The following is a 23,396-nucleotide window of genomic DNA, read 5'->3' as shown; positions in this document are numbered from 1 at the left end:
AGAGAACTGAATTTAGTTACTTAAGGTATCTAAAGAATGATTAAGGTGTGTTTTTGGAAACAAAATTAACATTCAAATAACACTGGAGAGATAACACTAAGATGAAAATGAAACTTACTATGTTTTAACTCAAAAGTTTAAACAGTTAGTTATTGAGACTTCTCAGTATGAGTATAACTAATAAACATGAATAGTTTGGGGAGTGTAGGTCAAGATAATCATGATTATGTGATGTGGTTTATGCTGTGGAATTCGTTTTTATGTAACAAAACAAATATACAGTATATATGAGCACCATTAGAAGAAATGTGTTGTACGTACATATATTTAAAACTTTATCTCATTAAAAATTGCATTTGAGAGTGAAGGACAAGCACACAATTGTGAAAATACATTCTTAAGCTCATATGTCACATGACTTATTTTAAAATGTTCATCTGGCATTCCTTGTAAAAATCAACAAAAGAATACAACATAAAGCCAGTATTCTTTTGTAGTGCAAAGTCCACTGATTAAACAGAAGGTCACTGAAGAAAGAAGAATGTATTCAGTGTTTTCAAACCACAGCCAGATTCCAACAGGTAAAGGAAAAATGAAGTCAGCTAATAAATGGGAATTCACAGAATAAAACAGCAAATGTAGGATTTAACCCCAAGGGATTATCATTCAGACCTCAGACTACTTTTGAGAATAGTTAAGATTATTCTGCCAGAAGACTCTTCCTCCTCTAACAAAACATACAAATTTGCCATCTATAACTTAATATTTATCTGCTGCATTCACCAAAACTTAGAAAACTACAGCCATATCTTAGATAATACATACCCTGGGGTAAGATAGGTCTTTAATAAACATCTTATTGTGATCCTATGTAGAGGCAGCTCATGATAGGCTCTTATGAGCCCTTGCTATTTTTCAAAGCTCCCAGTGTAAGCAGTCACATGATACACATTGTTCTTTGAAAGGATGGTAGCAAGATACAGAGTAACGCTATTCACCATTTAAAATACGCTCAATCTCTTCTAGTCTTTTTAAAGCAGCAACTCTTTTCTTCTCAATTTCTTTGATTTCTTTTGTTGTTTTGTGGGGGGTCTCTTTGTCTGTATTTTTTCCTACCTGTTTGTTTGATTTAGACTGACTTTTATTATCACTTGTTTTTATTATCTGTGTGGGTCGGGGTTCACTTCTGATTTCTTTTACATTTTCAATTGGAATTTTTTCTCCTTTTACACCTGGAGTCTTAGCAGGAGGGAATATTGGCTGTTCTATTAAGCTAGATGAAGAAATTTTATCCCTGACTATATTCAAATGGCGCTGAATATATTCTTCATGTGGTGCTAATCTCAATGTTTCAATCAAGCATCTTTCAGCTTTGAATAAATCCTTCTCTTCAAAATAAACAACACAAAGATTGTGTTTTCCTTGCACGTTGCTTGGATCCATCTCCAAAATCTTTTCAAAACATTTTTTTGCTCCAACTATATCTTTCTTTTGATTCATCAGAATGTCCCCCTTTAAAATGAGGCCCTTAATATGATCAGGATAGTATCTGAGTAACTCTTCCAAAACTGGCAAAGCCAGTAATTCCTTTGCAGTCTGAGAATACAGCAGAGCCAGATTAAACAAAGCACTTCTGAAGTCAGCTTGTAATTTTATGGCTTTCTTCATCCACATCTCTGCTTCACTGTCTTTTTTGTCATCCATGGCCAGCATTCCCAGATTGAAATAACCATTAGCGTCCTGTGGCTCTTCATTTACATAGCTTAGAAGTCGTTTTCTAGCTTCAGGTCTGACTTTAACCTCACCTATGAATAATATTTTTAAAGAAAAAAAGTATTGTTAGCAAATAAATTAAATCTGAGGAAAAAAGCCACTTTCATATTTTATCTAGTTAAGATTATAAAAAGACAGCATCAAAACAACTAATTGCTATATCTACATCAACAGCAATGTTGATTTGTGAAAACCACAAAGTCTTCATAGGAAATACTGTGTTTGAAACACTGAAATGATAGCTCATTTCCTAAATTTTAAAACATTAAGAAGGCGTCAAAAACCAAAAGGGGCAAAATACCTCCTTACAGTTTAGAAGCTAACTGGGAGTAGCAGAGGAAGAAAAGAGAATTAAAAAGAAACAGATATATACCTATATACTCAAACTTGGTTCTGTTAACATTGTGACTTTATACACTGAACAAGTTATTTAAATTCTCTGGGTTAGCTTATTGAATTTTCTAAGATATACACGCGATATATGTAAAAATGCTTAGGAGACAACACTGGATAAACAAAATGTTTCAGTCTTACTAAGTTTTTTTGCATGTTATTTTAAACTCTTTAGGACGTTTCAAAGTTAAAAGTATACCATTAAATATAAAGCTTATAAGTATAAATATAAATTAGGATTTAGTAAACAAATATTTAAAATAATCTATATTGCAAATAAATGCAAATAAATTCAAGTTCTATAACTACAAAGCTTAAGGTACAACCTAGGGTTGGACAATGGGGATCTTTCGTGATTACTAAGGACAGCTAACTTTACAAAAATATTAGCTCTTCTCTAAATTTACACTTTCTTTGAATAGCAGGCATAAAGACCTCCCTCTATTCTTTTATTTGATAATATGATGAATAAAGAAAACTTGAAATTAAGTCAGTAGACTTAAGTTCTTATCTTGCACTAGTTACTACACTGGAAATATGAATTTGGGGTAGTTAATAGGTCTATTTGGTCCTCACTCTCTAATGTATTAAATAAAAGAAGGCTGGCAAAAGTAAACTCGAAGGTCCTCTTTAGCTCTAAAATAGTATGTTCTGATGAACAATTCATTTTTTTTGCAAAAGCTTAAAAAAGTATCTAAGAACTAACTAAAAAATATAAATACAGATTTTCCAAACATAAAAATTAAGATTATAAATCTATATATTACCTTCTTAGACTAAAATGTCTATATGTCAAAGATCCTGATTTACAGTAATTAGTAATTTAGTTTTACTAAGTTATAGAAAACATAGCCAATTACAATAATATCTCAGAAAATAGTAAAGTGATATAAAATGATACCAAATGGTCTTATAAATCAAGATACAAATAGAATATATTTTTTCTAAAACATATAATGCTTTTGGCTTCCTAGAAATAATTATGTTAAAATTTTTACAAGTTCATATTATTTAAACAGTATATTTATATATAAGAGATTATACTTCCATGTATAAAATGACAGAATAGATTAATAAGGTATTGCTTAATAGACTGCCTGAAAAAAATCCATCTTAACATATACCAGAAGAACTAACAATTAGTATCATATATGTCAGTGAATATTACTTGAGAGGTTTACTCTAAGTATGTTAAATATTCCTATAAATAATTTATACAGTTTTGATATAAACTATCCATTCATAAAATGTTACAGGTAATATAAATTTGTTAAGGTTTTATTATATTTCAAACTACAATGTGTTTAAATATAGAAATATTTTGCGAAAACATACCTGATTCTTGCATTAATATAGCAGAATTGAATAATGCTAGCTTATGCTTTGGATTTAGTTCCAAAGCACGATTAAAGTTTATTAGGGCTTCATTTGGTTCTTTAAGTTCAATGTGTACAATTGCCAAGTTGTACCAAAGATCTGCATTATTTCTGTCCAACTCCAGTGCTTTAAGATATGCTTCTTTTGCTTTGAGAGGTTTATTCATTTTTAAAAGCAATTCTCCTCTGTGGAAAAACCAAGCACAAGCTTTACTTATAACCATGTCAGTTTGTAGATACTATTTTTCACAAGTTTTAAGCTTTTCCATATAGTCATAGTTTTCTTTTTCCTTTTAAATTAGGTTCTTAAAATTTTCTTTCAAACGTAGCCATTTGGCCAAAGAAATTCTGAGATAAAAAAGAACAAAACTTGAGGTATCATACTCCCTGACTTAAAACTACACTACAAAGCTACAGTAATCAAAACAGTATGGTACTGGCAGAAAAACAGACAAAAGATCAATGGAATAAAATTAAGAGCCCAGACATAAACCCACACATATACGGACAACTAATTTTGCCAAAGGAGCTAAGAATAAACAATGGAGAAGGGACAGTCTCTTCAATAAATGGCATTAGGAAAACTGGACAACCACATGTAAACGAATGAAACTAGTCTACTATCTGATGCCATACACAAAAACTGACTCAAAATGGATTAAAGCTTGAATGTAAGACCTGAAACAATAAAACAAACAGAAGAAAACATAGGCACTAAACTTATGGACCTTGGTCTCACAGGGGTTTTGGTGAACTTGACCCTAAAGGCAAGAGAAGTAAAAGCAAACATAAATGAATGGAATGACATCAAACTGAAAAAAACCTTCTGCACAGCAAGAGACCATCAACAAAAAGAAAGAGGAACCAACTGAATGGAAGAAGATATTTACAAACAATACTGCTAATAAGGGGCTAATAGCCAAAATACATAGAGACCTCACACAACTCAGCAAAAACAAAAAACAATCCAATTAAAAAATGGGCACACATTTCTCCAAGCAAGATATGCACACGGACAACAGGTGTATGAAAAGCTGTTCAACATCACTAGTTATTAGGGACAGGCAAATCAAAACCCCAAATGAGATACCACCTCACACGTGTTAGATTTACTATTATAAAAAAAGACAAGAAATAAGAAGTGTTGGAGAGACTGGGGAGAAAAGGGGACCCTCGTACACTGTTTGCAGGCATGTAAATTAGTGCAGCCACTATGGAAAACAATAAGAAGGTTCCTCAAAAAGTTAAGAATACAACTACCATATGATCCAGCAATCCCTCTTATGGGTATTTACCTGAAATTATGAAAACACTTATTTGCTTCTTCATAAAGATATATGTACCCCTATGCTCACTGCAGCATCATTTACAACAGCCAAAACATGGAAACTACCTAAGTGTCCAGTAATGGGCGATTAAAGAAGATGTGATACACACACACACACACACACACACACACACACACACACACACACAATGGAATACTTTTCAGCCATAAAGAGAAATGAAATATTGCCATTTGTGACAATATAGATGTATCTTGAGATTATGCTAAGTGAAATGAGTCAGATGGAAAAGGACAAAAAAAGTAGAGTTTCACTCATATATAGAATATAAAACAAAAAGTAAGAAAAAACTAACAAAACAAAAACAAACTCACAGATACAGATAACAGAATGGGGATTGCCAGAGGGGAAAGAAGGGATGGGGAGTGGGGGGCAAAGTGGGTAAAGGCGATCAAATATATGATAAGGGAAGGAAACTAGACTTTGGGTGGGGACCACACAACAGAGGACACAAGCTGAATTATAATCTTGTATACCTGAAAATTATATGTTATTAACCCGTATTATCCCAATTTTAATAAAAAAACAAAACCAAAAATAACTATCTGAAATTGTCCTCATGCCTAAACTCATGAGTCTGGCAAATTTGGCTTGATATGTTTTCAAATATTATTAAAGAAGGAAAAAGCATGCCTGATTTTAGACAGTAACATGTGGGGCGGTAACCAGGAAAGGGAAATAGAAAAAATACGTTTTTTGAATATATGTTAAAAGGAGTCAGACTAGATAGAGTACATCAGTAACCAGAGTGGGAGATCAATTTGTCTGGAGACCAAATAGCATTTGAAGAAGAAAAATACAGTAGTGATAGGGAAATTTCAGTATTTTAATCTATGTTAGAAGTCTTACTATACAAAAAGTAGAACATGTGAAATTTTTTTTTACCCATTCTTATATTAACTTTTTGTCATCTTTTAAAATGACTATTTATTGAAAAAAAAGAATTAAAGCTGATCGGGAAGGGTGGAAGGGGCGCTAGTGCCACCTGCAGACACCTTTGAGAAACACATCTGGACCTGAGGATCACAATTTGAAAACTATTTTACAAATCTTTCTAATTTAATTATATTTCCGGTTAGAACGCTTAAAAAGTCATTTTGATAAGGACATATGTGCGATATAAGAGTTACTTTTATTATGATACTATTCTTTCCTGAAGTATCAGCATAGGAATGAAATCAAATGAACAATTGATATTCTTGATTAGGCAACTTCTACAATGCCTACCGTGTTTCCCCGAAAATAAGACCAAGCCGGAAAATCAGCTCTAACGCGTGTTTTGGAGCAAAAATTAATGTAAAACCCAGTCTTATTTTAATATTATATAAGACCAGTCTTACATAAGACCCGGTCTCATATAATATATACATTACGTGAGACCGGGTTTAATATTAATATTTGCTCCAAAACACTCATTAGAGCTGATTGTCTGGCTAGGTCTTATTTTCGGGAACATGGTATTTGTCCAAAATGGTATGCAGAGACTGTTTAATAATTCCACGACAGGTTTTATTTATGGATGCAACTCCACTAAACCTAAAGCAAAGTACTGGATAAGGCTGAACAAAGACAACCTGCAAAACTTATGAAGAGATCAAAACGTTATTACCTTCTGAATGTATTTTCCCCATAGAAACAAAGTGATTAGGTTTCTGGACTGAGAGCACAAAACAAAGTTTAACACACTGTTTTCATCAAGTATAATAGAAACTATAACACTTACATGGGGAAATGCATTAAGTTCTAACATGTGATGCCCCAATTTTTTTTTACAACTAAAAAGATTTTTGTGATAGATAAAGGCATCAATCACCACTAAATTCTCAGTATTTATTTAAGAAAGCTCCTGAGATTTGGATAGTCGAAGTACTTATTATAAAACGTAAGTTTCAGGTGTTTTAAATAAAACGAATTTGGTGATGAGAAGCACATAAAACTAAGAAGGAGATTCTTCTAACCTTTCTTTCATATAAAACATAAAGTTTGCTATTGTAAGTTATGGACTCCCTTGTCATTTCAAATCAAATCAATTAAATTTGATTGTTAGTCTAAAACAGGTTATGTTCTATGTTCTTGGTTGTCAACTGAGATTACTGAGGAAACAAAAGCCAATTTCGTCAAAATAGTCAAAATGTACATACAGATGTAGCTTCAATTTTTTATGATGATAGCCTACAGTGAACTACGATACCTGCTAATGTAAGCCTGCTTGAAATCGGGCCTCATGCTTATTGCTTGTCGATACAGATGGTCTGCTTCTTCTAGTCGGGACTCATTTGCTCGGATCAGGTTGGCCAGATTGATATAAACATTTAGGTGGTTAGGGGCAATTCTAGCTGCGTATTTTTTACCAGGAATAACCTGTTCAGAAGAAAAGGCATTTTCATAATTTGATATTTCACTACCAAATAAAAGTCAAGTAGGGTGAGTAACTTTTTAAAAATATATAGAGAACATGAAAAGATAATACTAATAGTTTTACTGCTATAGTAAAATAAATCATAAAAATGTGAAAGCATCTATAGTATTCACAAAATGTAAATAAAATAACATTTTGTGGCACTGAAGGATATACTTTTTACATTCATTCCAGTTCAACAGAATATGATTAGCTTTTTATTTACATGTATCATTTTATGAAGTCATATAATTAAGAACTTTTAGAGACTAAGGTCTCTTAGCATGTTTTAAGTCAGACAGGACTAGAACTAAGGTCTCCTTTCTCTCAATCTAGTGTATTTGTTACAACATGTCAACTTTTATGTTGTTAGCAAAATATCTCCTGGTTGTGACAATAGGGTACTTAGTTTTATTTCAGAGTTATACTAAAACCTCACTTGTTGGTAGAGTTAGGAAATAAAATTCTCTTATTAGCTGATTATTCAGGTTAAGTAAAGGTTATTGTAATATATATGAACCCAAATTTTCAACGAACATAATAAATTGCATCTGATAAAAATCTATATTGAATATACCTTAACATTAGAATCTTAGGACTGAAATAATTAAGATATCAGATGGTCCAACTTTGTTCCTAAAACATTTATCAAACTATCTGATCACTTTACTATCACTACTCTTATTAATATACTATTAGTACAAACTACGATTGGGAAAACTATCTTTTCTGGTAAAGGGCAGGATCAAGAGCAGCTGGTCAAGGGCAGGATCAGCTTTTCCAACATGGACACTGTATTGTGATTTCCACAGAATCTTGTACATGTGTCATTATAACAACGGTGGACACAACACAGCAACAGAGATGTAGCTACGTTGTTTTATTCATTTATTTTCTTGGTGGGAATAATGTTGAATTCAGTGCTTAATGTACATAAATATAATTCTCTTCATTTAAAGTCATTTAACTCATTGATAACTTGTAACCAAGAATATCTAAAATTCCTAACTATGGATTTAGTTTTTATAAACAGACTATAAACAATTTTAATTAAGTAAGCTATAAAAGTCAATGTAATCCTTTATAAAACTCATACTAATAGATGGTCCATCGGATGCCTTACTGTTACATCAATAAATTGAAGAAAAGATATGAATTTTCCATCTAGATAATTCTATCCTATGTGGATATCTAGGAGACATGACACAATAGGAATACATTATGATAACTTACTTGAGGCATAAGTGACTTGGCCATCATATAAGATTCTTCAGCTTCTTTGGTTCTATTTAAATTTTTATAAGTTCTTCCTACATTCATGTGAGCACCAATATCATCTAAAATTTTAAAGAAATTATTTGTTGGCAAAAATACTCAATAGGATTCAATGTTTACTACTAAGAAGACATGGTTCTAGCAACAAAAACTCTAGGTAACAGGTCCTGCTTCCTCCTTATAAAGTTCTTCTAACACAACTTGCTATAACTTCTGATCAATGAATGCTACACTAGCAAATTATTAAGTAAAGTACTGTGAAGACAGAAAATACACATATAACATGAAAAAACTATTTGAATGGACCTTTGAAGGGTTAAGACATGAGAGGGAAGAAATAGAGGGAATAAATAAATTGACATCATTTTTCTTCATTATGCTTTACTATACTAAGGTTTGCTTCCATTTTCTTAACCTCATAGCTGTGGAACTCACTTAAAAAATATGGCTCAACTCTAAAAGTGAAAAAGATCTATAAGCAAAAAAAAAAAAAAAGAAAAAGGATCATTAAAATTCCTAGAATGATTTCAAATGTTATATTTGCACCCATGGTGTGACAGGGGCAAAGAGATATGAAAAACTTTGTGATTTTGTTTTTTCAAATTTTTGTGAATGTGGTTGGAATGCAAGAAAAATGGAATTATCAGGAGTCTATAATATAACTTAATATGCAGTAGCCCATCTCTCTTAAATGATGATAAATTCCTATATAATTTATTTAAAACTTTTTAAAAGGTTGTGTTAATATCAGAATGTCAGGAACTTTTGTCTCATTTTGATATGGAAAATCGAATACTCAGCAAATTTATTCAGGGATAGAAAAAATACGCAATTTAAATAAGAAAGATATGAGGGTTTAACATACATTTCCCAACAAATATTTCAAAGATTTGGAATAAAGATAGAAAGAAGGGAGAAGATCTTAAATCAGACAAATTTTAGCCAACATGAATCTCTAACAGACATGACAAGGTTTCAAATTATGATTACTACTTGCCTGCGACACCGATGATTTTGCAATTGTGGAATAGTTCTCTGCCTGCAACTCCCAGGACACATAGGGGCCAAGCATATATATCTTAGGCATTCCCCTAGGAGGAGAGTAACAGTCCTAAGATCTTGCTACATTATGTATCAGGCTGGCAACTGTGTGCACTGCACAAAAACTGTCAGATGCAGTATAGGTTTGGTTAGAGAACCAGGAGACAAGGCTGGGGAAGGAGGCTGATTTCTGTTTTTAGATGTACTGCTGAATGTCATGGGGTCTCAGAAGGGGGTCAAGAAAAAAAAATGTTTAGGCTAACCATTTCCAAACCTGGTTGCAAATCAGAATACCTGTGTAGCTTTTAAAAATTAAGATACATTAGCCCCAAGCACCTCTATCAAAACAGAATCTTCAGGAATTGGATTGCAAAAATGTTTTTAAAACGTTTAAAAGGCAATTTTATGTAGAGCCAAGTCTGAGAGTCATTGCATTACCAAGTGCATATAAAAATAGAGTAGGTAGTCTCTGCTCTTATAAAGCTCACTTTTTTTTAACATTAGATAAATTTACACTGTCTACTATAGAGATCAGAAAGTTACTTAGGAAAAATGAAGGATACATAAAATCCCCCCAAAATTAAAGTTTAAATAAAAATATAATGATGTCAGCTAAGTATTTAAAATGTTTCTGAAATCAATCCCAACCAATCTTACAAAAGAGGTTATCTATTTGGATGAAAGATGAGGAAAATTACTACCCACTGGAATCAAGATCTCAGAATTATGGCAAGGAGATATTGTCATCAATGAAGACTTCAGACACTAGAGTAAATAAAGCAGTCCAATGTTCTCAATGAACAAAGACAGCAATTAGATAGCTGTTAGCAAGAAAAGCAATACGCACAATACAGCTAATAAAATGAAAGTCATAATTTTTAAGCAATTTCTTTGTACATCACAAAATTTTGGGATTCTACAGGAAGAAACAGCATTACTGGTAAGGTAAATGTAAATTTGAAAAAAAAGAAAAGAAAAGCAGGCAAGATGTAAAAACCAATGACATTTAAATGACTAAAAAGCTACAGAATTTCAAAGAACAATCTTGCTATTCTGAGTGCACTATCCAGGCCAACAGCAGCTTGAATCTAGCTGTCTGTATTTAATTCCATGTAAAGGAAGACTGGCAAGTAACAGGCAACTAACTCTGTCTAATAATTCTTGCGCCACCAACAGTGAAGTTGAGCATTCCCACACTGATGGCTTTAGGCATCTATGTTGCTTTCCAGTATTTCTTATACAAAAAATTTATCAATTCCTTTAAAACGTAAATAGATAAACATCTGGAAACTCCTAAAAGCTCTCTGAAAGTCATTTCCATCTTGATGGCATCCAAGTTGAACAGGTCCATGATTCTCTTTTGATATAAACAGTTTCAAAGATTTGGACTTAGATTAAAATGGCAATTATTGACTTTAAGGCAAAAACAAACCTTGGTCTGGTGTTCCTTAAGAAAAATCTACCCTTGTCTTGTAAAGGTGTTTATGGACACTGTAATTCCAATTGCAAAAATTTTACCTGTGTTAATTAGGGTTTTTTAAAACAATTGTAATCATCAAAACAAAAAACACTGCAATCAGTTGTTCATCTAACATGATATGCATGTCACCTGGTCAAAGACCACCGCTGTTTATATTCTTATTCGGCTAAGCAAGAAGAGCTTTTAGACTGAACTCCTTCTGATTTTTTGAAAGTTAACTTTAAAATGTTACTGATCCCTACTCGTTGTGAAGTTGTACTGTTTCAGGAGTTTAAATAGCCTCTATTTGCTTCTTACTCCAAATTTCTATCTCTAGTCCTGACCTGTATCCAGACTTATAAATCTATTTTCATCTGTATATCTAACAGGGACAAAAAAGGACTCTTGATTTCCCTCCTTACATGTCATTCATCTGTCAAATCTATCTATGAAGAACATAGCTAAAAAACAAAGAATAATCCAAGATGACTCTGAATGCCAAATTCAACGTTTCTAAGTTAATGTACTATTTTATAATAAATTGTAATCAACTGGTTTACCTGTTCTCCTAGTCTGGCTGATTACAAAGAGCACTTCTGAGAGTGAGGTAGGAAAGTCATACTAAAGGAGACAGGTTCAAAAAACAGCAAAAAATGACGATTGACAATAAGAGGAAAAATATGTACTAAATTAAAAACTGAGGGCCTACACCTGGTAACATCTTGTGATATGTATTCTACCCACTAGATAAAATTAAACACGCACATACATACACACCCATGCCATTTAATTTAGTCTTTAAAACAATGCAATGAGAAAAAAAACTACTGTTCCAATTTAGAAATGAGAAAGACAAGGCTGAAGAGGCTTAAATAATGTCGTCTAAGTCTCAAAGTCCCTGTGTGTCTGACATCAAAGATAACTCTGCTTTCCTAAAAACTCCGAGAAGGAATCCAACCAAGGCTTTGGAAAGCAATGAATTAAAACTACCAGTTAGTATGTAAGTGAGATCATATGGTATTTGTCTTTCTCTTTCTGACTTATTTCACTTAACATAATGTTCACTTATATGTGGAATCTAAAGAAAAGAATAAGTGAATGAACTAATCAGAGACAGTTTTGGAAACATGGAGGAAAAACAGAGGGTCGCTAGAGGGGCGGGGGGGGTGGGGATAAGGGGAAGGTGAGAGGTTTTGAAAAATAGTCGGTAACCACAAGATGGTCATGGGGGTTTGAAAATTAATTTGGGGAATGTACAGAGGGATAGTGGATGGGGGGAGGGGGGTTCACACAGTGTGAGGGATATAAATGATAAACGTCTAAGTTTTGCTTTGTCTTGTGCACCTGAAACTAATTAAAAAACAACAACAACAACAACAACAAAAAATAATACCAACTTGAAAAACAAAACAAAACAAAACAAAAAAACTACCAGTTAGTGACTGCTGACTGTGGGTAAAACCATGCTGGATGATGCAGGGAATGCAAAGATGAGTAAGATGTTCATGCTGCCCCTAGGAAGCTCCTCAGCTTAAATACATAAATGTTTTTAATTAAAAAAAACTTTTTAAAATACATAAATAGGATACAGTACTAAATAGAAAACTACAAATATCAAAGGGAAGCTACAGAAGAAGTTGTAAGGAGTTTTAAAGATGAGAAATATTTGTTTCTAACTAGAAAGATAGGAGGGTTTTTCAGTTAGATGAGTTGTAAGAGATGGGCAGGATATGGTAGAAGGTGGGTGGGAAGGAAGGGGGATGGGGGAATTCTAGGCTCAAAGAACATGAACAGAAGCAAAGAGGTGAGGGAACCCAAGACATGTACCCTATATATCAAAGAGGAACGAAACTACCTGAGATGTTCCTAAAAACTGGAAAGCCAGACCATCATTTCTATTTCTAGAACTTTCTCTTCACCTTTCTGTAACTGAAATGTGGCTTTGCTTCGGGGACATGGCTCAGACTGCAGCGCCTCCCAGTGGTGACTGTGCCCTTTCATCCTGGGTTCACTCTGGGCCTGAAGGAAGGGTCTGGGAGGTGTCCTCTTGGATCCTCGCCATTGTCAGATCATTGTCATTCCATTTTACAATCACTTTTCTCTGAATTTCTGGTCATTCAACTCTATTGTCCACTATCTTGCCTTGCTGCAGTCACCGTCATAGCTCCCGGATCCTTGTCATTCTCTCCAACATCAAAGTTTTCAAAATTCTTAGTGATGTTAAAATCTACACAGATGGATCTTCTAATACGTGGCCTTGATGTCTTTTCTTCCAAAGACTTTCACCTCCATCTTTCTTTAAATAGTTATTTTAATGGCCATAGTCACATCTAATAGAAAAAAGGGGACAGTGCCTGCCACTCCCCACCCCTCTGAGGATATTTAGAAAAGTGTGTGTGGTGGCACTTTTTGGTCATTATTCTGAATGGAAAGTAATGATGGCATTTGGTGGATGGGGGGTCACGTTTGGTACATGTCCTGAAATGCAATTCTGCACACTCGAAACACCAAGAGCATTCCTATTGAAAAATTTTATACTCTAGCTAGACTCGATTCAGACACCAACGATTTTTCAGATCTATAAACCACTGATCCTGTCACCTTTCCTTCATCCCTTACCCTCCCTCACATCCCTCCTTCACCAGCTTAGATTCTGTGTTCCGTTATTATAACCACTCCTTTTATAGGACAAAATCCTAATCCTGTTTATTTGAATGATCCATGCCTGTACCACTACAGCTGTAAAGCAGTAGGAGAAAAACACATAAAAACATATAACTACATCAACTGGTTTAATTTTAAATTAAGTACTCCTAATCTCAAGTAGGGTGTTATAGCTGCTTGGTAATTATATTATTTTCCTTCTCTATATACTTTCCTAGATCATTGTTTATTAAAGTGGGATCCATGGCTAAGCATCATGGGAACTTACTAGAAATGCAGAACTTCAGGTCCTACTCTAAACCTCTATACATCAGAACATACACCTTAACAAGATCTCCAAGTGATTAATAGGTACATTGAAGTTTGTGATGACTTTGCTTTCTATTTCACTGAGAAAACAGAGGCAAACAGAGGGCAAAACCCAGAAGCTTCCTCCACGTCATTTATTCACCTGCCCATTGTCATGTCCATATATACTGTCTTCCCTGTTACCACAGGATATCTATCAGTTCTACGACTAACTGAAGTCCTCAACTTGTGCACCAGAACCTATTAATCTCATCTGTTCAAGGACATTAATCCAGTAATTAGTCCCCCGACCTGGAATTATTACTTTTCCCAGCTTCAGCAGATTAGCTGCACACGTGCTGTTTTTCCCATCTTAAAATGAAAAATAAAATACCCCTACTACCCTCCTGTGATCCCATACTCAGCACCACTGCCATTTATCAATCCCCTTTATAAAAGTTTTCATTACCAATTGTTTCCAATTATTCTTCCTACCCTCTCTTGCATCAGGCTCTTGCACCTATGATTCCACCAGAATTGCTCATCAGTGCCACTCAACAATTCCACTACGTTTTAAAAAAACTCCTTAAATATCTTATATAAGTAGTTTTAGCATATAACCCAATTCAAAATAAGCCATCATTGAATACTGGTAGTATTCAAATCACTCAAAGTTTGAAAATAAACTCTACCCTATTTTCCCAAATATAATCAAGTTTTTAAAAAGAAAAACTATTCAAATAATTCTGTTAATTAATAATGCTTACCTGGTTGAACATAAGTAGCCTGTAAGAAGTATTTCAAAGCTCTCTCAAAGTTCTTTTCATTTTCCAGAGCATGACCCACATTATTCCATAATTTGGCATTGTTTTTATTTACCTTAAATATACAAGTACAGACATAAATCAGTTACAGTTTAAAAAAATACAACTCCAATTACTACAGCTATTTGTTTGATATACTGTTAGGAATGGGCTGTTCCATGGAGATGTCCATGAATAGGTAATGGTGCCCAAAAGGTACAAATTTCCAATTACAAGGTAAGTAAGTCCTGCGGATGGAACTTGCAGCATGGTGACTACAGTTAACAATACTATATTGTATATTTAAAAATCAGGAATAGAGTAGATCTTAAAAGTTCTCATCACAAGAAAAAAACTGTAACTATGTGAGATGATGGATGTTAACTTATTGTGGTAATCATTTTGTAATAAAAACAAATTATCAAATCATTATGTTGTACACCTTAAACTAATACAAAGTTTATGTAAATTATATCTCAATAAAACAGGAAAAAAATTACTTGGATTTTCTCCCAGAAAAAAAAAAAAGACTCCAACTAACACAGATATTTGTGTGGTTTTCTACTGGAATGGAGTGTTCCATGGAAATGTCCCTGGAGATGAGAAAAGAGCCAAAGAACGCTTCTTCATCAAATTTACTCTCTCCTTCTGTTTAACATCAACATACTAACCACAGCAGTCTGATTGCATCTATTTTATAAACTAGAATTTTACAAAAAATTTTATTTGATCGAAGCATTGTGCTGTTTGAAAACTCCTGCTCTACTACTTACATTCTTTTGGGAGAAAAGGTATTCGATCATGAAAATGTGTTTAAACATTGCACTAATTACTTATTTTCAGGCTCCAGTAAAGTTAATTATGTATTCTATTATGGTAATGAGAACCCTGGGATTAAAGTTCTACATTGATCTGTGCTTTCAGGGTCCACAGATGGTCACGGTGCTCCTGATGGCAGAGGATGGTACCTAGCCAAGGAACTAACTGCAGTGATTGGGGCCGTGGTTTTCAGTATTGTCCTGGGAGTAAGGACAAGTAAAATTCCTGAAAATTATGGGGCTCCATTAGAATTCCAGGGGTGTGGATGTATAAGAATGGTAATGAAGGCTCATTTGTTTGCAGACTTTGGAGCAAGGGGAGATAATGGAGTTACTGAGTGGTTTAAGAGGATAGTCACCTGATCTTAAGTGGATGTCAAATTAAGAAGTCACACATACTGCAATGAGGCAGTGATACAGTTAAGCTAGGCAGTGGAGAGTAGAGAAATAGTCAAAAGGAAGTTAAGATTTAGAGATTTGAAGAGGGGCACCAGGAAGGGAGCACCTGAAAAACAAATCTTTGCTTGTAACTAGAAAACAAATTTTGTGATTTTTAAAAAGAACTTATTCTTATTTATGTTGTCCATTCTATAGAAATGCTGTATCACTCCTTTAGTCCACTTCCCATCTTTCCTATAGTATTATATAACCATTGGTTGGTTGTCTTCCACATAGTAGGGTGCCATTTTTTTTTTGCCATGTATTTTATTTCATTGAATCTAAGGTGCCATCAATTATTAAGACTCACCATTGTTTTATGCACCATTAAGAAAGAAAAAAGTCACTAATTAATTATAAGATGCCTTTCACTGTAAGATGTATTCTAATTTCAGCAATGTTAAAAGGTTAAAAAATGTGTACCTTATAACCAATTAAAAATAGTATTCTTATTTAACCATTTTATCATTTGAGCTTCTAACAACTGTATAGCAATTAGGTAATTATTTATACATGCTGTGGACATACAGGTAAGTACTATTCAGAGCACTGATTATGGTATATATTACATAAAGTACAATTTTTATTAATCTTTTGGTGAAGTACTTAATATTGACAGTTACATGTCTATTAAAAGTAAAGTTCAAACACCTTAGACACAGCTATAAGAAGTAATTGATGACATACTTTCCTGTCATTCTGGATGATACCTTACCTTCAAGGCTGACATAAACAATGTATATTCAGATTCCCAATCCCAATTTCTGTGGAGTGTTTTTAAGGCATGAGTGAATATCACCATAGACAGACAAACCCAGGATAACTTTTTTAATACACTGTTTGAGAATAAAACAAAACAAATTATCTCTATCACCAAAAGCATTTTACCTTTCTGAACAGAGGTAAGACATATGTTAAATGTCCCCAAATGTCATGTTTGAATTTATTCTAAAGGACAGGGATTGTCCTAATAATCATCCAACTTCAGAAACAACACCACCAAAAAAATGAAATATTATGAATACTACCTTTCACTTCAGTCTTCAATTTCATTAAATATTCCAATATTGGCCTCTATTTCAAAAGCGACTTTGTTATTAGAGTTGATAACAAAAAATTGATAAAACCAGTTTTTAATTGTGACTTTTTACATTTAAAGTCCTTTGTAACATTACCTACAACCTGAATATTCTTACTTGTGTTTATAAGGTCAATCTCATCATTTATTACATTTAAAAACATTTCTGCTTACGTTCACGTATCACAGATTTTCATGACATTCTTAAAATAATTTTACATTTGAAAGCTAGAATTATTAAAAATCATAGTAAACGTTACCTCTTTATAAAATAGATGCAAATTACTTATATACTTTAGGCTAATTATTTGGGACTCAATTCCTCATCTATAAAAAGATGGTATACTTCAATAATCCCTATGATCTCATTTAGTACTAATGTTCTCAGAGTCTGTGTTTTTGTCCTGGTAACACAGCTCACAATTTCTTTCATTTTGATAAATCCAGTTAACCAGGATAAGGGTACAAGAATCAGAAAGAACATGGACATTGGAAGTAGTTGCACATATGAATGAAGACTCTGCTGTTCACTAGCTGTGTGTTCCTGTAAAATTCAGGTAACCTGTAGGAGCTTCAATTTAAAAATTTGCAACATAGAGTTAAGGAGTGTGAGGGTTCAATGAGAAAACAAGTCTAAACGGCCTGGCAGGCATTCAAATACCGGTAGTGATTATAAATGGAGATATGGGTAGAAGGTGAGAGAAAAGTTTTGGTAGATAGTAGTTAATATTGTAGACATAGATGAGATCATCCAGGGATAATATGCAATGTGGGAAAAATGGCTATGAGTGAAACTCAAAAAAACAACAAACATATATATTTAGAGAGTAGGTATAGCAAGAAGAATTAAGAGAATATTTAGAGCAGAAATGAACAGATGTGAAAGAGAATCTAAAGTTTTTACAGATGCCAGAGAAATCAATTTTAAATAAAAAGCATTGACTGGATTTAGCTCCTAGGAGGCAGTTTGTTATCTGTGTTAGTAAATGATATAGAAAGAAGTTAGAATTCTGTGGGTTGAATGAAGGGTGACTGGAGGTGAGAAAGAGACATTGACCATGTCTTATATACATAAGAGTGACTACTCTGTTCTTAATTGTTAGTTTCAGGCAATTAGGACATAGTGGTTTTATGGTGAAGACAGTAATGTTAGCAAGAAATTACAAACTGCTTACTACATACGTTTCACACACCCTTGTTTGCATTTGGGTCTGACTCAAAGTATGTTATGTCTCAGGCTGTGAAATAAAATTATATAAATATAAGAACATAAGATGGGGTAGGTACAATGGAGCTTTCCTAATTTGAATTACAGAAAGATGAGGAGATTATGAAGATGAAAAACATAAGTATAAAAGTTTGACTTATAAAATTGAACTAAACATTTAAAATACTTAAATGTATCATATTTGATACTATAGTTAGTAAGCATTAAATGAGTATTTAAATTCACCTTTTATTTGATATTTTCTGCCATCCATGGGCTACCAAAATACAGAACCCCATGCTAGGAACATATAATACTCGCTCAGCAACCACAAATCCAACTGGAAAAAAAAGGTTCGATGCAGGAATAAATGGTAATGCCATTAAACAAAGTGCCTACGAAGAAAAAGATATTTTATTAAATTAAAAAAAATATATGGACATGCAATAGTCAAATTCAAGTATTTTATCAAATAATCTGGATAATGTACTGGTGGACCATTTTTAGTAATACTATAAAGAATATTAATTTAAACACAAAGAAGGCAATTTAGCGATGATGACAACAAACAAAAAAATGTATTTCAGCAAGGTGAGATGAAGTCTTCTTGAATGCAATGCAAGAACTTGTAATTAAGGTTCAACCAATTAAGTAAGAAATATTTCTTGAAAATATATATAAAATAAGATATAATTTTTTTACCTCTAACTAATTTTTTTACATGTAGTAAAAATAAATTGACAGAGAAAGATGTTAATAGATTTTAACAAAACAAATCCACAAAGGTTGATAAAAATAGCTAAACATGCCAGTTTTTATGATTTTACTACATAAGTAACCACATCATATTGGAAATCGATAAGCTATGTTTCAGACAAGATGGCAGACGACTACTTCTGTACCTCCGTTTTACTTTGCATAATATTCTGGTAAGTCACATACATTCAATAGAGGCTCAGTGTATGTATAAAAATAAAACTGTACTCTTTAAATCAAGTCTTTTAGTCTTTTATTCTAAGACCTCTAATTCTAAGAAATTCTAGTAAGAACTTCTAAAATTCTAACACTGCACACTGAAATAAAACCTCTCAAAAATGACGTGATTTTTTTCCCCCGTTTTGAAATGGGATGGCATATGGTTTCCAGGTTAAAAAGCCATTATGAAAAGTAGGACACAAATAACTACCACACAAATAACTTGTGGAAGGAAATAAGTCAGTTGCCATTAGAACATCTGTTTCTATGGACATCTACTTCTGCATTTTGTTAACCCTATGTGTTTTATAGTAACTAATTGAATAAACAAGTTTTTCCTTCAGCTTTGGAAGTTTGAGGGTCTTCTACAGTAACAGTTTGAGAGGAAACAATGTCTTTTCCTTATTATACTTAAACATATATATACATATAGATATGTATATATCTATATGTATATATATAAAAGAATACCTTCCTCATGAATCAAACTTTAATTATTTGTAATGAGGCAATACTGAATCTGAAGAAAAGCACTACCAGCAAATTGCTCAGTATTATATCAATTTATGTCTGAAATTTTCATGTTTCCTTTTTAATCAAAAAGGTAAAGGATTAAGAGTACATAATTCATTTAACACTTACCAGAAGTGCTTGATAAAAATAATCAGCTAGCTGTGAAACAGATAGAGATGTTCTGAAATATGTAGTCCTTTTTTAAAAAAGTATTCCCTATTAATTCATCGCTGCCCTAAAGCAATTTCATTTGAAAGAATTAGAAGTGTTAAAGTGATCCAAAGATGCATCATGGATGGATACATAAGCTACACAAAAAAAGAAAAGCCATCTCTCAAAAAACCTATTGGTTCTTGGATAAAAGAATGTCTCTAATGATTATTGAGTTACTTAGAAGTTCTAATACACTCTCTGTTAGTATATGCCAACCTAGTTGACTATGATTAATGTAATTCCCTTCTTATGTAAACTCTTTAAAAGGGAGGAAGGTAGTGTGGAAAGAGCCAAGGGTTTGCAGACCAATCGCTTCATTTCTTACTTCCTATGTAACATAAGGTAAACAATCAATCCCCTTGCAACTGTTTCTTTATAAATAAAATGGGGATTAATAATTACATTATATTGTTGAGATACTTATAACATCTTATTTAATAAGTCCTTAACATGGTATCTGGCATGTAGTAGGTACTCCTTTGATCTGCTTATCCTTTCCAGAGATCTTCGGAGTCTATCTTCATAAAAATTAGCATGTTTAAGACTATACTTAAAGCAGTTATACCTAAGGTCACCATTGTTCTTATTTATGCACATAAAATAAAAGTTATATAAATCTATGTTCATTTCATTGACACTATTCTCTCTTTATTTTTTATGCACTTTACATATCATTTTTTATTTGCCAAAACTTTAAATTCACGTACCCTTCCTTTTATTACATTTCTTTTAGCAGAACCTCAGCTTTGGACGTATTCTACCATATATCTGCCTTGTCTGTATTTATCTGAGCAACAATGCACTACTAGAGACAGTTGCTAAGCAAAATAGATCAATATCATAAATTCATGATCACCATCTTCAAATTGATCTTTAAGACTCCTCAGGATTCTTAGGTTTCTTTGGTAGTTTACTCTAACTCTCCTTGATGTTTTGAATCTTGACTACTTTTCTCAAATTTAGACCCATGTCACTTTCAGCAGGTGACCATGCTTCCAAACTTAACAGAGAAAACTCATGCCATAAAACAAAAAATGAAACCCCAGAAGACATAAAACCCAGTTGACAAAGGCTGCTCTATAACCTCTCCATACACCTTCTTATCCACATCCTGGTTTCAATAAATATCTATATGCCAGTCAATTAAAATTTTATGTGTAGCTTAGGCTTCTCCCCTGAATTCTAGACACAAGGTGATACTCAAAATCTCCACTAGGATGTTTTAAAGATAGCTCAAACGAAACAGATCAAAGGTGAATAGTAAATATGATCTTTCCTCAAACTCTTATATTTTTCCAGTCTTCTCTGTATCTTAGAAATTGGCTTCAAATTTCTCGAGGATGCAAGTCCCCTGGAAATGAGGTCCTTGTATTTCTTTTTGTTATCACATTCTTAGTGCCTATAATGCTGCCTAATACATAGGTTGAGATAAAAATTTTTAATAGAATGGATAAATGAATCTAGAGGCTCCAGCCAAAAATGATATATTTGCAAAGTATAACACTTTCTGATTCAAGAAAATGTGAAAGATTATTGTCTTCAAGAATTTAGAGGAAGAGTCTTCAGAACTGTTATGAGTAACATGTTAGAGCAGCATAAGAAAATTACAAAGAAACTGTTTGAAAAGTCTTTGCTTTTTTCTTTTTCTGAAATCAGAGTTCTCTGAACATAGTAAGAAATACCTAAGGGAGGTACTGCTAACGAATCTTGCTAACGAGAACTGAAGAGCTATATATTTCTGGCTGCATACCTTACATGACACTCTTCTCTGTGCCAAGAAAACAAAAAAGTATATAATATGACTCATTTCTTTAGAAAATAGACAATCTAGTTAGGTAAAGCTAAGAAATGAGGAAAAATTGATGCCAAAAGGATGCTGCATGATTTCAGATTTCCTACTAAATTAGGGAAATTTATATCAGTTTTTGTTTTATATGCTAAATATACAGACGGTGCAAAAAAATATATACACGTTTTAAGAAAGGAAAAAACTATTAAAATTGTAATACTCAACATATACCGATAACGAAAGATAAATACAAGTCACGTTTGACTTCTGCAATTACAAGAGCTGCTCAAAGTGGTTACCATCAGCGTCCAGACACTTCTAATTATGGCGAACTACTGCTTGAGCAATTTTGACCAAAGTGTTCACTTGCATACATTTTTTTGGAACCCCCGGTATATGTCAAATTATGCTTGCATGTCAAATTCTGATATATAATTTTAGGGTAACCTAATGTAAGTATATAAATTAAGATGATGTTGAACAAAAAAGACTGTTTCTAAAAGGATGCTTTTAATGAATTAAAGGCAGTCTCTTAACCAACGGAATGTAATATTATTGAAAAATAAAGAAATTTCTTACCATTAAAACAGTCTTAGAGGAATCACCAGGATATCTGAGACTGAATACTCCCAAAGCCACCAAAAGGAAAAAGAAAGTAAAGGTGGCAAGATTTCGAATATCTAGAAATGACTCTATAAGTGGTATTGTTCCCATGGTCCAATCACAGCAGAGCTCTGAAGGATTTAATAGGAGCCAAGCATTCACAGGAAGGAGGTAGTTAAAAGTTAGCTGTCTTGTAGGAGTTGGGCTTACAGCAGCTGGGTTATCAAACCTGCATAAAGAATGAAAAAAAGTTGTTCAAACTAAAAATTTCCTAAACATAAAATTAATACATAACATATATAAAATACTGAACAATAATAAAAGCTGTATTTTCGATGTAATCTCATTAAACAGAAGACAAAAATATTTTTAATGACTACCTCAGATTCTTGCCCAAGTTCAAATTGTCTCATCTTTATGAAATGTCTAGTTGAGAAGAGTGATATTTATAAAGAACTGATTGAAGGGCATGCAGGTTATCCATTTCTAGTTTGTTATTAGAATAATTCATACATGGATACTATAATAATATTGACACTGCAGATGTACTTTCATCAAATTACCACCTTCTTAACAAAAGTAGTAAGTTTTATAAGATTCATTGTTGTATGTGTTATATGAATGCTTCTGAGAACACTAACCAATGTTTTTCTAATATAAAGTTTTTTCAGTACTAAAGGCTCATAAAAATGATGCTTCTTAGAAAGAATTACTGTTTTTCTCTTGTCACAGACACAGAAGTTTTACCACATACCATGTTTCCCTGAAGATAAGACCTAACCAGACCATCAGCTCTAATACGTCTTTTGGAGAAAAAATTAATATAAGATCCGGTCTCATTTTAATATAAGACTGGGTATAATATAATATAACATAAAATAATATAGTATGATATAATACCGGGTCTTGTATTAATTTTTGCTCCAAAAGACACATTAGAGCTGGT

The 23,396-nt window shown here is 32.9% G+C and overlaps 1 protein-coding gene across 2 annotated transcripts in view; it reads right to left on the bottom strand.

Annotated features, from left to right (window-relative positions):
• Nucleotides 1-307: 307 nt before the first annotated feature.
• Nucleotides 308-23,396, bottom strand: part of TMTC3 (transmembrane O-mannosyltransferase targeting cadherins 3) — a 46,195-nt gene continuing 23,106 nt past the window's right edge. The window contains exons 7-14 of one of the 2 annotated variants that reach the window (XM_074325305.2): nt 22,427-22,679; nt 18,604-18,752; nt 16,788-16,908; nt 14,781-14,892; nt 8,520-8,623; nt 7,080-7,249; nt 3,502-3,728; nt 308-1,805 (exon numbers count right to left, since the gene is read on the bottom strand). In XM_074325305.2, coding sequence (XP_074181406.1) covers nt 991-1,805; nt 3,502-3,728; nt 7,080-7,249; nt 8,520-8,623; nt 14,781-14,892; nt 16,788-16,908; nt 18,604-18,752; nt 22,427-22,679 — 1,951 coding nt within the window. In that variant the 3' untranslated portion in view covers nt 308-990. The remainder of the gene's footprint in view (nt 1,806-3,501; nt 3,729-7,079; nt 7,250-8,519; nt 8,624-14,780; nt 14,893-16,787; nt 16,909-18,603; nt 18,753-22,426; nt 22,680-23,396) is intronic. The other variant, XM_074325306.2, reaches the window with a different exon arrangement.

Source organism: Rhinolophus sinicus, chromosome 1 (genome assembly GCF_057876585.1).
Source record: "Rhinolophus sinicus isolate RSI-liver-muscle chromosome 1, RSI-T2T, whole genome shotgun sequence".
Lineage (NCBI taxonomy): Eukaryota > Metazoa > Chordata > Mammalia > Chiroptera > Rhinolophidae > Rhinolophus > Rhinolophus sinicus.
The sequence above is the reverse complement of the archived record's forward strand: the minus strand, read 5'-3'. Positions and strand labels throughout refer to the sequence as shown.